The sequence below is a fragment of the Myotis brandtii genome, unplaced genomic scaffold, assembly GCF_000412655.1.
Source record: "Myotis brandtii unplaced genomic scaffold, ASM41265v1 scaffold32, whole genome shotgun sequence".
In the NCBI taxonomy this organism is placed as follows: Eukaryota; Metazoa; Chordata; class Mammalia; order Chiroptera; family Vespertilionidae; genus Myotis; species Myotis brandtii.
The window spans coordinates 3,781,110-3,796,556 of record NW_005362269.1 but is presented as its reverse complement, the minus strand read 5'-3'; the positions used below and the strand labels follow the sequence as shown (position 1 = coordinate 3,796,556).

General features: G+C 41.4%; 1 protein-coding gene across 2 annotated transcripts in view; it reads right to left on the bottom strand.

Moving 5' to 3' along the window:
- GRIA1 (glutamate receptor, ionotropic, AMPA 1) overlaps nt 1-15,447 on the bottom strand; it is a 273,885-nt gene that overhangs the window by 105,999 nt on the left and 152,439 nt on the right. For both annotated transcript variants that reach the window (XM_005870514.2, XM_005870513.2), the window contains exon 6: nt 1,398-1,559. In XM_005870514.2, the coding sequence (XP_005870576.1) occupies nt 1,398-1,559 (162 nt within the window). The remainder of the gene's footprint in view (nt 1-1,397; nt 1,560-15,447) is intronic.

Below are 15,447 nucleotides of genomic sequence, written 5' to 3'. Positions count from 1 at the left end.
AAAGGAGGATAAGATGTTGATGAAACAGAACCAGGACAACAATCCAGGATAATATTTCCTGGCTTTGGGACTCATGTCTGTCATCTTCGTTAATTAGTCCCCAATGCCTAGCATGTTCTCTGGCACATTCGAAGTTCACAACAGAGGGTTGTAGGCTGAATACTAGTTTATAAGTATTTTTCCAGTTTTTAACTTTCATTCTCTCACATTTGATATAATATGTACATATTACATTTTGCTATTTTATAGTCTGCTCCAATCTTTTCAGAACTGGGGTATTTACATATTTATTAACTGCTATGTGGATTGCTTATTTCTTTAAAACACATTTGTGATTTTGTTTGCTTAGGTTCATATTTAAATACATCTTGTTTTGGATTGCTAAGTGGGTTTGAGCAAAAGTGGGAGGAGACACATCCCAGTTAAATGTCCTGCCATTCACAAAAAGATATTAGCCTAGTGACAAGAGAAAATCACAGAGGATTCCCTGATTTGCCCAGATAAACAAATCTGGCCTCAGGATCCTGCTCAGTGTAGTGTTCCACAGTGTCACTGCCATGACATGGGAAAGAAAAATTACCTTCTGCCTGTATTCTAAACCATTATCAAATAGCAAACAAAATAGATTTGGGCTGCAGGATTTAGAGCTGCATTGCTGGGAAGTGGGCAGCAGACAGTCCGCATGATAATTGGGAGTTGTCTCTCTGAGGCAGTGAAGTGCTTAATATTACTTAGATTTTCCTGATTTTTAGCTGTGTACATGGCTGACCAGAATAAGGGCCGGCTCACTGCACAACTCAAGGAAGCTCAATCAACAAACAAAAAAAAATGCGAACAGCATACTCTAGAGCTGTGCAAAATGGTGCCCCTGCCCAGAACAGAGACACCCTTCTTTCAGCCTTCACTGTGGCTAGCTGGGGCTAGGTTTCTAAGACATAGCCAGCAGCATGTGGGTGGAAGGTCTATGTGCAACTTCTGAAGAGGGCTCTTAAAGGAAACAATTGTGCTTTTTATTTTCCTGTTCTCCTTCCTGCTGGGTAGACTACTGAGGTAATGGTTGGAGCTTCAGCAGCCATTTGGGCTATAAGGTGGCTCCAAAAGCTGAGGACAGCAGAATAAGAAAATAGAAGATGCCTGAGTGTTTGATGATTTAGATCTGTTATATAAGCCCTGGATTGCTGACTTCTGAATTTTGTTTATATGAGAGAAAAACAAAATGTCTCTTTTGTTAAAACCATTGTCATTCTGGATTGTCTGATCTTTGAACACTCAGTCATTATGGGTATATTTTCCTTAGCTTGTTCCTCTTAGAAAGCCTGTCCTTCTCAAATGGCTAACATCTGAGGCCGGCCATGGGGCGAGTTTGCTCCTTTATTCTCTGCTGCCCATCCCTTCACCTTAGGTCTCTTCCAGTCCACCCGGGTGTGGTCTCGAGAGTCACTGTTCTTCCACTGTTGCATGATCTTGGCTGGGATGGTGTCTGTGTAGTTCACCAACTGGAAACCTGTCACATTTGCTCCACTCTCCTTGAATTTGTTTAAGTCAATGTCCATGAAACCCTGTGCAGGGAGGAGGAGGAAGAAGTCAGAATACATTGCCTGGATAAATCCATTTAACCATGTTACAGAAACACAGGATTTTCCAAACTGTTCCAAAAGGTGGAACTGACTTAATAGAGAGGCAGTTGTGCCTCCCTTCCTTCTGAACTCGGTTATCCCTTAGTTTGTGCACAAAGTTGGCACAGTGGTTAAGAGTGCTTGCTTAGGAGCCAGCGGTACTTGGTTGAAGTAATGCCTCTGCTACTCACAGCTATTAGTGATGCTACATTGTACTAAGTTACCTGATGGTTTCTTGTCTCAGTAATGGAGGGTAAGTTATTGGGGAGAAAAAGCAATGCAATGATGCATGTAAAGTGCATAGTGCAGACGGAATGATCAATAAATGGTGGCTTGGATTATTATGATGCCATAGATGCAGAAGAGAATAGAAACATAGGAGGTTGTCTCCTCTTCCACTCCCACCCTCCACCCCTTTGAGAGGAGGGGAATCTGAGTCCAAGCTCCCATGGGCTCCCCAGAGTCACACAAGTCTGTGGAAGAGGCTGGATTCTAGTCATCCCTTGCCCTGTGCTCTTTCCTGTACCACAGACTAGAGATTTACTCAGTGAGGCCGGAACAACTGTAACATCTACAAAGGATGAATAAAACTAAAAAAAAAAAAAACCGTACCCTTTTATTTAATGATGTTTACTTTGAATTTATATTAGTTCACACAAACACTCCATCCATGCTTTTGTTCCGGCCCTCCGGTCCAGTTTAAGAACCCATTGTGGCCCTCGAGTCAAAAAGTTTGCCCACCCCTGGACTAGAGATTTACTCAGTGAGGCCTGAACAACTGTAACATCTACAAAGAATTCTTTAGTGGGAATGAAACTTTCCTTCTGATTTGGTGAAGTTCATTTTAACGCAGGAAGCCTTCAACTTAAACAGGAACTCTTGCATTTGTGTAATATATTCTGTAATGTACAGTACTTTCATATCTTCAGCCTCATTTCCATTTATGAGTTTATAAAGTAGACATTATATGTCTATTTGCCAAATATAGAAACTGAGATGCAGTTGGAGAATAAACTTGCATAAAGGCAATTCACTGAGTTAGCTCTTTGCTCAGTCACTCACTCCTTGCGCAACAAACATTTCTGAGAACCTATGAAGCACTATTCTAATAGTGAATAAAAAAGTTCCTTCTCTTATGAAGCTTACATTCTAGTGAGCAAGACAAGTAAATATGTGGCATAGCATAAATAGTACTGTCTAGGAGACTATACTAGGTAGTAGCAATGAGTCCTATGGCAAAAGATAAAGTTGGACAAGAGGATGGGGAGAGGAGGGTGATGCCATGCTTTGGCAGGTAAGATCAGGAAGAGTCTCCCTGAAGAGGTGGTGCTGGCATGGGGACACAAGTGAATAGAAACCTTGTAGTGAGCTACGGGGACATCTGGGGAAGGCCATTCTGAGCAAAGGCTCAGAGGTGGGAGGATGGTTGGCATGTTCCAGAAACAGAGGAAGAGAGGGCTAGAAATGCAGTCAAAGTGGCAGCCCAAGGCTGCTCACATAGAGCTTTGTGATTTGGGTTTCTTTTTAGGTATTGTTGGCGGCCCACTGCAGGAATTTAAGTTGGGATCATAAGGTCAATGCCCTGTGGGCTCCAAGGCTTGGGAAAACTGTCAAATCCTAAGGGTGAAACTGGAGAATGATCAGGGGAAGCAATTGATGGATTGAGGGTAGGCAGAGCCCTGGACTGGTAGCCAGGAGCCCTGAGCACTAGTCCCAGCTCTGCCTGTCCAAGTCTCTTAATGTCTCCCTGACTTGATCTATTTTCATTTTTCTCCCTAAATATGTTTTTCTTGATTTCAGAGAGAGGAAGGGAAAGGGAAAGAGGGATACAAGCATCAGTGATGAGAGGAAATCATCGATCAGCTGCCTCCTACAAGCCCCCTACTGTGGATTGGGCCCACAACCCAAGCATGTACCCACACCAGGAATCAAACTGTGACCTCCTGGTTCATGAGTCAATGTTCAACCACTGAGCCACACTGGCCAGGCTGATCTAGTTTCTTTATTTAAAAGATCTAGCCATAAACAACTTCATGACTCAAAGACACTCCCCTGACACTCTGCCTCTAAAGTTATCTGATTCTTTATTATTTGTATTTTAGAAACAAACCAAGCTGAGTCCCACTCAGATCCCTTGTCCTAGTTATTCTGGAAGTGTGTCTTCCTTGGATGGTTCCTTTCCACCTTTTGGATGCCAGATAAAATGCCATCTCTTCAGAGAGGTCTTTCCTGACCGTGCATGCAAAGATCCAATTCTCACCCTGTGGTCAATGCTGTTGGTGTCCTGCTCATTTCCACTCTCCTTCACACACTGATATTCTACTTTTTAGACTAACTGCAGATATCTATTACTTCACCTGTATGTAAGGTAAGCCAGATGTGTCAGGGAGTTAATATGCCCAGAGCAGCTCTCAGCTGATGATAGATGGAGAGTTAGCAGATCAGTACTCCAGAAGCAGAGCAGTACTCTCCCCCTGGGGTGGAATAACGCTGCAGTGTGCTCTACACCATGCCTGCAGATCCCCTAATGAATTGAGTTCCTGTACCCCGCAGGGGTAAGTGCCTTGATTATGAGCCTTTAATGGTCATCTCTTCCCTACTTCACTTCCTTAATTCCCTGCTTTTGTTTCTAGTATTGGCACCCACAGAAAGTACTTGTACTTAAATCCTTGTCTTAAGACTCACTTTTGGTAAACTTGATCAAGCTACAACCAACACTCAGTCTATCAGGTTTGTTCCTGTTAGGGTTTCTGCAGAGTATTTACACCATTTGAGGTTATCTCCTTCACTATTTGTTCCCTTGTCTTCTCTCCTTCCATTGGAATGTCAATTCCATGAGGGCAGGGACCTTTACTGTTTTGTTCACTAATGCTTCCCAGAATCTAGCACCTAGAACAGTGCCTGGCACAGTGTAGATGCTTAATATATACTTGTTGAGTAAATGAATAAAAGCCAGAGACTTTCCTCAAGCAAGAATGCTGATTAGCCAGGGGAAATATGATCAGCAGGCAGCAAATGCCAGTGGATAATTTTCATTGGTTGAGAAGAGAAGCTCAGGTTGGAAACATCTTTTGAGATTAATTTTGCCCATAGCCACAGTTTCCAGACTTTCACAGAGGTCTACTGATTTTGCACATGGTTTTTGCAAGCTGTTACCACATATGAAATCAGAATTAGGTTCTTGTACCCAATATGCATTTGAAGACATTATATTATCTAAGAACACAGCTATCCCACCACTGGTTAAAAGCTAATCCATAGTTGAGAGATTTCCCATAATTTTTAGAGACTTTAAAAGGAGCATTTTGTTCATAAAATAACTATTGAGAGAATGAAATTGAAATGATCTCCCGCAGTCAAATTCTGTCATTTGAAAATCCATAACAAGCTCCTGGGCAGTTGGTACTGACTGCCCCATCTTGAATATAATGGAGTCCAAGGGAAATGGCAGAGTTTATTCAAACACTAGAGGCCCGGTGCACGAAATTTGTGCATGTGTAGGGTCCCAAGGCCTGGCTGGTGATCAGGGCTGATCTGTGGGGTGACCAGTGGGGTGATCGGGGGACCCCCGCTGGCACCTGACTTGGCCGGCCTGGCACTGCCCACTGGCCAGCCCCGCCTCCCCACTGCTTCTGGTCACCTCCCTCTACAGGGCAATGTGAGCAATCGGGGGGCCCCTGCTGGCACCCACTTTGGCTGGCCTGGAGCCTGTGGGCTGGGGGAAGCTCCTGTGTTGAGTGTCTACCCCCTGGTGGTCAGTGCATATCATAGCTTCCCATCATTCCACCGTTTGGTCAATTTGCATATTAGGCTTTTATTATATAGGATAAATGCCACTTGACTCCATCACCAGATGTCTGACTACAAGGTTACTGGAGCCAAACCTCAACTACATCTAATCAAACTGATGGGATCCCCTGAATGAATTCCTCTGCTCCCCTGAGAAGGAGTGGGCAAAGATTGATAAGACAAGCTCACATCTGTGATATTAGGTAAAAGAGACAAAATCAGGGAAATTAGTCTCTTATTATTACTAAACTTGATTTCTCTGTAATGAAAGAGAATATACTCTTCCAATACAGAAATGTGTTCTTGACTATGCAGGGGAAATAAAGGTGTTAACTATTTGTCCTCCTGTTAACTGGAAAATTCAACTCACTTTATTCCCCTGAGTACGCTCATTAGACAAGGTTTAATTAAATCATTTTCTAATTTCTTTTTGGCCATTTTTATTAAAAGAAAAAAAACCTTGGGAGATAATATTTGGTAATTAGTACTTTTTTATTTGCTTCATCTGTGCTATTAATTATATAATACTAGAGGCCTAGTGCACGAATTCATGCACTTTGGGGTCTGGCTGGCCTGCCCCAATCAGGCTGATCAGGCTGGTGTGTGTGTGTGGGGGGGGTCCGACCCTTGGTAGAACTCCTGGTTGAGGGGACAATTTGCATATTAGCCTTTTATTATATAGGATTGTATAAAGATGAAGCATTGCTAATTACATTCTATTAAAGATTCAAACTCTGAAGTTTGATCTTCACTACTCTCTTTGAGCCATTTTGCCTATTTTATAACCTTCTCCCAAATACTGAGTGCTTTTCTCTGTACACTATGACTATTGAATAAAAAATAAAATTAATCTACAAGATGCTCCTTTTCAAATTATTCAATATGAGAACTCAGGTCTCCTAAACCTGGACTCCTTCCACTGTCCCTCCAGCCCTGCACCAGATGCTGCCATTCACAAAGTGACTGTCTCTTATCAAAAATGGGGTTTTGTGATGACTTGCTTGGTCACTATTCTCCTGTCTGCTTTTTTCAACATCTTTGTAGCATTTCACACAGTCCCATGTGTGACTAATGAATGGGTGACATGAGAAGAATGGTCTGCCTATCATTTTCATTCAAGTGCAAATAAACTGGCTGGTGTATTGCAGGCTCTCAGGATAGAGGTCCTTAACCTGAGGGGCACATCAGAATACATTAGGGAGCTTTTGCAAAATAGCCATCCCTAAGGATTATCATTCAACAGCCTGGAGACTGTATATCTGTATTTTCCAAAGTTCTGATGCTGGTGAATCAAAAACCAAGGTTCAGTATGTTAAAATTATAAAGACAGTCATTAGAAGAATTTCAAGTAATAGCATAACTAACAAACATTGAGGACAGGATGTGGGGAGTAGTATGAAATGATTCATTATCTTTCTAATGGGGAGTCATTGATGTGATTAAATTTGATAAAGCAAGAAAAACAGGCATAGACGTATTATGTAGACATGTGGAGGAAATGGCCATACTTGCTAAACGCAGAGAAGGTTTAAAATAGTTATTTCTGAGAAGTGAGATTGGAGAGAGCAGGCATTTGCTTTTTATTTAATACCCTTCTGTTATATATGTACTAAGTGAATATATTTTCTTTTTCATACCATTAAAAAAAATAGATTCCTAGATAATTCTGAAGTACTGTGCTGGGTAGAGATCATCTGTTAGTCCCTGGAAAGTGGGAGGGAATGGTAGTGGCAGAAAAGGGAAGAGAAGTCTTGCATTTTTGAATTTTGTTATGATCTGTTAAGGGGGCCCTGTTTAATTTGTTATCTGTTGGCCTGGAATTAACACTGGTGATGTTAGATGCTCTACTGAAACACAGCTCCAGAAACATTGCTCATAAGAATAACACAAACAACAATAATGGCAAAAATGCCTCTTCCTATGCATTCTATAACTTCATCTAAACAACCTTTTGAGAATTATGAAGTTCCTTTCATTTAAAAATGAAAAATGAAAAAATCAGTTGACAGTCACCTCTAGATTTATTTTACTAGTAAACATTTCTCAAGCTCTTATCTTAAGCCAGGCATTCTATTGAATGCTTTATATGCATAATTCTATGTAATCCCCCAAACAAACCTGAGAGGTGCACATGCACAGTAGGCACTGGAACATGCACAGTAGGCATAAATGAGTGGATATTCATCCCAATTTTAGGTTGAGGAGCTGTGGTTCAGAGACCTTTAGAAAGTCCTCTGAGATCCTATAGCAGGCAAGGGTTAAAGTAGTGGTTCAACCATAAAAATCTGTCTTCTTCGCCAGTGTGTTATATTGTCTTGACAGCGAAGGAACATATGAGCTTAGCTTTAGGATGGTGTTTCCAGGTTGCCACAGACAAAGAACCTCAGGCAGTGTGGCTTATGCAGTTAATAGCCCAAAATAAATGTCTTATCCTGCCAAGGAGGGGCCTTCCAGTATAGCTTTTTGTCTTAAAGGAACATTTGTGGGACAGCACACTGGGTTTTTCTTCTTGACACCAACCTCATAAGGTTGCTTAGACATTTCCCAGGCCTCTGATGGATCTGAAGCCTATTAGTGTCCACTTACCCCACATCTATACCAGGTGTTGGCAAATTTCTCCTGTAAAGGAGCAGATTGTAAATGCGGGCCATATGATTTCTGTTGTAACTATTTAATGCTGCCATTGTAGAATGAAAGCAGTCATCACCAATAGTAAATGAATGAGCATGGCTTTGTCCCAATAAATGTCACATACTTTTTATATAATTTTCACATGTCATGAAATATCATTATTCTTTTCACCTTTTTTCAATAATTTAAACATGTAAAAACTATTCTTAACTCATGCACCAAACAAAATCAGGTGGCTGTTGACTTTGACCCAGGGGCCATAGTGTACTGACATCTGAAGGAAAGATGTCAGAGATCAGATCAATCCCCTCATTGTACAGACAGGGAAACTAAGGGGCAGAGAAGAGACTTGTGGCCTATGATTGTATGATGGTTTAGAAGATTAGCTGGGATTGGAATCTGTCTCCACCATATACTCATTGTAGGTAGGAAACAATTCAATAATTTGAATTTGACCAGCCATTTGAATAAAATGGGAATAAAAATGTTCAATTAAGTAAATTACTTAACTTAGTCATTTTGTCTATCATTTGTCAATTATAATTTTCAAAGGATTAGAATAAAAAGGCACTTCAAATAATTATGATGTCCTAAAGAGATATTTAATGCTATAACTACATTAGACATACTTTCATCTTGTTGTAAAGATCTGGGAAATGTTTTAAGGTTCATGACCAGGCTCTGGGCTATATTATAACTATTAATTATCATGTGCACCTGGAAACAGAAGACATGATTAGGTGTGCTTACTGGTTATTTAACCTCTCTGAGGCTCAGTTCTCTGCAAATAGAATAACACCTATAGCAAAGAATTGGTGAAAGATTTAAAAGAATACATTTAAGCACTGTGTCTGGCATATAGTAAGTGCTTCATGAATATTAACAATCATTATCATCATCGTATTCACCATCATCATTGGCATTGGGTCAAAACAGGTTTTTCCTTTTTCTCTGCAGTTCTTTCAAGGGGTCATGTCCAAGCTGTTCAGTTCTCATCATCCTGCCAGTTCAGACACTACACATGTCAGAAGGAAGAAGGAGTATCCAGCATTGTTAAGGGAAAGGGGCCAAGAAGAAGTTTATTAAACAACCCCTGAGATACTCCTCCATCTCATCCCCTTGAGATCCAAAAGAGGTAAGATTAGAACAAAGCAAAGAACTTGCCCTTTGTACTCTGAGTGGTACAAGCTGAACATGCCACGTTTCCCCAAATTATCAGATCAATTCTCAGATGACAGCTCCATTGAAAGGATAGTTGTAGAGAAGTGGAGTTTGAAAAGTCATGTTATATTAGAAATGCTTGAAAACAAAACAAAACAAAACAGGGATGGTCAACCTAAGAAATAATGGACGACTAAGAGGCTGAGTGAAGGATGTATGTGAATCCCAGAAGGGCCATCATGGGGAAGAGGTGGAAGATTTGTTCTCTGAGGCTCTGGAAGGCAGGTTGGACCAATTAAAGGGCAGAGGTCATGGGAGGCAGATTTTGGCTAAAATAATAATAAAAACAGCAACCACAGTGCTTAACATGTATCAAGCCTTTACCATCTAGTAGGCACTGTGCTAAGTACTTTATTTGTATGATTTCATTTAGTTCCCATAACAATTTTGTGAAGTGGATACTATCATTATTCCCATTTTGCGAATTAGAAATCTGAGGCTTGAATGAATGGAGAAGCTTCTGCCCAACATAACACAGCTAGCGGAGGGCAGAGATTACATAGTCAGAGCCAGTGACAAGACTACTTATTTTTTAACCACTGTACATTCTGCTTCCTGACCACTAGTCCAGTTAATCTGATCCATTTAGCTTCTGTTCTGCAGTGAAGCACTTGAAATGCCCTTTAGCTTTAGACTAAGAAGGAATTAGCAGGTTTCTGGGAGACTAGGACATTTGTCCCCAGCTTCTTTAATGTGTGCTCTTTACCTCCATCACTCAGAGGCCTCTCCAGCTTTCTCTCTCAGACTGCACTGGTCCCTCTCATCTGCCCTGGGAGACTGTGGGCCCTGAGAGGGCAGGGGCCTTGGTCGCCAGGTTGTCCACAACACAGTACCTGGAGCAGGCTGATTGCTAACTTCATGCTGAAGAATGAAGGCATAGGCAACACATATCTTTTCTCTCCCTTTTCATGATTTTCTCTTAAGCTTCCATCCTGTCAACTCTCAGTCTCTCAGTTTTTGTCTTGTGGACAAAAGAAGTCTTTTCTTTATTTTTAAATATATTTTTATTGATTTCAGAGAGGAAGGGAGAGGGAGAGAAAGATAGACACATCAATGATGAGATAAAATCATTGATTGACTGCATCCTGCATGCTCCACACTGGGGATTGAGCCTGCAACCTGGGCATGTGCCCCTGACCAGAATCAAACCCAGAATCCTTTGACCCTTTAGTCTGCAGGCTGGCGCTCTATCCACTTAGCAAAACTGGCTAGGAAAAAAGAGGTCTTTTCATTGAATTTGTGTGTGTGCGTGTGTGTGCGCGCGCGCACACAGTGTATTCTGAAATATGTCGTAAATAAGAAGTGTCAGGAAAACAGTTGTAAGGGCAACTACATAAATTCAGTCTCGTCTTAGAACCTCATGAACTATTCACCCATAGGCAATGGTCTCATCCTCTCCAGGCACTAGTGTATTGATCTGCAAAATAAGGGCCTAGGCTGGATCAGTGATCTTTCCAACTTTATTCTGGTTGCAGGCATTGTAGAGGTTACCACGTTGGGTTGGGGGAAGGCAGGAGGACAGGGAACCAGATCCCCATCCTCCATCTCCCACCAAAGCAACTCTGCTTTTTATCTGTTTCACATACTGGGGATCTCCCCAAGATTCTATTTGAAATTGGAGCTTTAAACTAAAAAGTCTGGAAACTTCTGAGCCAGTTCATTTCTCTCTCAAGGGCTCTACCAGCTTTGATCTACAATTCTGTGGCCACACAGGTATGTGCCTATGAATATGAAAATATGTGAATTCATGGAATATTCCTGGGCTGAGGACTTAGTTGTGTCCTCAAATAACCATGTCTCTGCATCACGGTCCTCACATTTCCTATTTTATTCACTTTAATCAACTGAACCCTTAATGAGTCCTCACCCTCTATAATCCCTGGTAACACACAGGCTGATCTGGTTTCTACCAAGTCAATAAGACATGTAGCTGTACTTACATCAGCTAAAGCACCATCTGTCTTGGAAAAAAATATGGTTGTTAACTTATCCAAGTACAGTTGAAACCAGGGAAGTAGGTACCTATAAACGTGGGTATCTGCAAACACACGGACACCCCCTCTTCCACACACAGGTGTCCACTGTTGACAAGCATTGCAAAAGCCACTCAGGTCTCACAAACCAATTTCTCTCAGTCCAGGGATTTAGGATAAAATGCTCAGAGAGGGTAGGTACCTTGATTAATGTCACACAGCTAATAAGTATAAAGTCAGAATTTAAACTCAGGTCTGTTTCACCCCAGAGCCACCTTTCCCAACTACTGTACCACCTAACCAGAGGCTGCAGAAACTAAACGTGACTGTGTGGTACTGCAATGGTGGGAAGAGAGGCTCAGAAAAAAGTGGGCAAGCTCAGCCTTACAGAAGGCATAGACAGACTTCTCATCATAAGGGAGCAAGGAGACTAAACAACAGTTTCTTGTTAGGACTGACAGCAGAAGGGCAGCAGCATGGAGCTGGGGGCTTGGATGAACTGCCACATAGAGCAAAGCCGCCAACTCAAACATTTCACAGAAGTTCATCTGCAATCACATGATGGAAACAGCTGACGGCCCTGGTCCCTAAATATCCCAGTAAGACCAGGATGGCCTGACCTCACTGTCTCTCCTGCAGCTACCTTACACACTATAATTATAATAAAATGCCATCCGTGTATAATAGAACAGTTATCCAACAGGAGTTCCAGGTTGATTGCTGCAACTGTAGGCAAGATTTAAACTTAGGCTACTACCCCTGTTCCTGCTCCCAACTCCCCATGCTCAGAAGTCACATGGCACAGTGGCAAACACTTGGATGGTGGAGTTTGATAGACCAGGGGAGAAGCCCAGCTCTGTCACTTTATAAACTTTGTATTAATACTCTGGTCATTTCTCCGATGATTTGAGTACTCATGTTTGTAGTCCTAGTGACATTAAAGCATTTAACTGTTAGCTCAGTGTTTTTCAAACTGGCTCTGCAGATGCATTGTTGGGGCCTACAGGTCCTCTGTTTTGAGAGACACTAGTTTGGTCTAAGATTTGCTGTTGATGCATCATGGTAGTAAATGCTATAACTTGGGAAGTCTCCAGCTGGCAGATGTCTGTTTTGACCACAATCTCAGAGCAGGGAGTGAACAGAGTCTGTCCTGAGGTTTGGAGGAAGACTGAGAGCCAGCCTGGAGAGCTTGGCCCGCTAGTGGGCTCTAGGGCCCAGAGGCTTCTTTAAGAAATAATGGCCTAGCTTGTCAAGTTCTGCATGGTTCAAGTTCACTTTAAGGACATACCCATGCTATGGAAATATAAATACAGGTCTATCCTATCATATAAAAATCTGAACACACATATAATCGTATAAATACAAACACACACTATGTGATGTAAAGTTGGGTAGATTTAGTATATGAAGCAAGTATTCCCCACCTACGCAGAACACTTTCAACTTTTCAAAGCATGGTGGCGTTTAGCAACATATTTGGTCTCCCCAATGACACTAGGAGCACTTAGAGCAGGAGCTGTAATTCCCAATTGACAGATGAGGAAAGGGAGGGCTGGAGAGATGCCCAAGATCACAGAGGCAGCTAAGGGTGATGTTGGAACAATAAGCAGGGTTTTGGCTTTTGTTTTTGACTCCCTGTCCCTAGAGGTCTCCTCTCGGACCCTGAGCCTCCCTCCAACTTGTCTTTGAGCAGCCCCTCCAGAGCTGCTTATTTGGGTCCCTTCAAAGTGATCTGTTAGAAGAAGGCTGCTGGCTATTTTAAAGCCAGTGCATCCTGACAGGTTCAGAAAGAACTGCAAAATAAAAAGTGAAGCTCCTTCCTTTTGTTCAACCTTTCCAAAGCTTCCCTGGTTTCTAACTCTATAATTACACCCCAATCAGAAACACTCTGAAGGAGGGGGTCAGTTCCCTGCAGCCGCAGGCTAATGATGTGGCTGAATTTCTAAAAATTATCATCTTATGAATTTCATTATTCCTCTGAAGGGGGAGGAAAAGCATACACCACATAGTTGACTATGTTTCAAACTGAATTAATTAGTAATTTGAAGCCTAATTATCAACTAATCTATTGGAACATGCAAGTCTCTTGTATTTGGATGGTATATGCAATTTGCATCCTATTAGCTAGCAGTTGTAAGAATTTGAGAGCTCATTAGGTCAGAAGAGAAGAATGCAGATCAGAAGAACACAGAAAACCAAGGTACTGACTTGGTGATGCTGTGACCACGGGGTCACTTGGCAACAGATGGAGGCTGGCGATGTAATTACCTGGGGTCTTTCAGTGACTCTGAAGCCACTGATGTGCTGATGTGTGACTTCTGTCTTACCCTGGAGAGGTGATTATGTATGCCCCCACCCTTGTATTCTCAAGCTGTAGGGTGCCCACATGGTTTGGACTCAGAGGTGTCCTGGAGTAGTGGGAAAGGCACCTGGTGCTGCTTGCTCACTGTGATGCTAGGCCTAGCTCTACCATTCACTTGCTGTGTGACCCTGGCCAAGTCACACCACCTTGCTGATTCTGTTTTCCTACAAGCAAATGAGACTTAAATGGAATTGACTTTTTTTAAAATATATTTTATTGATTTTTTACAGAGAGGAAGGGAGAGGTATAGAGAGTCAGAAACATCGATGAGAGAGAAACATCGATCAGCTGCCTCCTGCACACCCTCTACTGGGGATGTGCCCGCAACCAAGGTACATGCCCTTGACCGGAATTGAACCTGGGACCCTTCAGTCCGCAGGCCGATGCTCTATCCACTGAGCCAAACCGGTTAGGGCTGGAATTGACTTTTGAAGTCCTTTCTAGCACTAAGAATCTTGGATTCAAGGGACATCAAGGGTTTTCTTTATTACAAAGTCAAAAATTTTATTCTCGCAAAATTTTTTTTAATGAGTCCCTAAAAGTGTCTGGACAGCTGCCTTCCATTTAAAATACAAACACCCCTGAGAAAACTAACATATTTAGCCATTAACAGCAGGGTCAAACATTCAGGGGTAGGGAAACTTTTTTCTGCCAAGGGCCATTTGGATACTTATATCTTTATTCACTGGCCATACAAAATCATCAGCTTATTAGTCTGCTAGATTTAGTCAAACATTTAATTAACTCACCCCTAATGCCTTGGCAGGGCCAGACCAAATTATTTCTCAGGCCTTATACGGCCCACAGGCCAGATGTTCCCCACCCTTGGGACTCTAAATGAATATATCTCAAAAAGCCCTTCTTATTTCCAGTCCTGAGCCTGAAATATTGGGACAGCCAAGGCAAGGATAAATCAAAGGGGAAAGAAGGGATATAAGGATGGAGAACAGGCCAGAAAGAAGAATGACAGAACTTTTAGGCAGATGTTTTTATATCATTTTTAGCTCCTGCATTTTGACCTTTCCATACTATGTATACCCAGATACTATGCCTTTTTTCTACTAATGACTTTTATTCCAAAAATAAGTAGTGCTCAACAATAAAGATTAAAAAAACAAAAACAAGTAGAAAATATCAATGATTTTGTTCAATAAATATTAAAGTTACTCATAGAAATAACCGACACAAAATAACATGGCTAAAACTGAATGTGCTAGAATTACTATAGATTAAAAGCTAAAACTCACATCTTAATGGAAACACAGAAAATTGCAAAGACAAGCCAGAATAAGAAGCAACGTTTTGTAGAAAAAGCTACCATTAGGGAAAACTGACAACTGTTCAAGTTGTTACAGGGCAAAATTTGTTATTAATTAAAATATTTTAATCAGTATAAAAATTGGTTATTGATTTGATGGGAGATGCCACCACATTGGAAAACAATTTTGAGTTCCTCAAAATGTTAAACATAGTTACCATATTATAATCTAGCAGTTCCACTCCAAGATGTATATTCAAAAGAAAAATTTGTACACAACTATTCATAGCTGCATTATTCCTAATAGTCAAAAAGTGAAACAACTCAAATGTCCATCAACCAACGAATAGACAAAATGTGGTACTTATATCCATATAATGGAATATTATTTGGCAATAAAAGGAATAAAGGGGTACATGCTACAGTATGGATGAACCTTGAAAACACTATGCTAAGTGACAGAAGCCAGTCACAAAAGACCAAGTATTGTGTGATTCCATTTACATGCAATGTCCACAATAGGCAAATGATAGAGCTAGAAGGTAGATTAGTGGTTGATTAGGGCTGGGAGAATGTGGAATGAAGTGAGAGTGACAG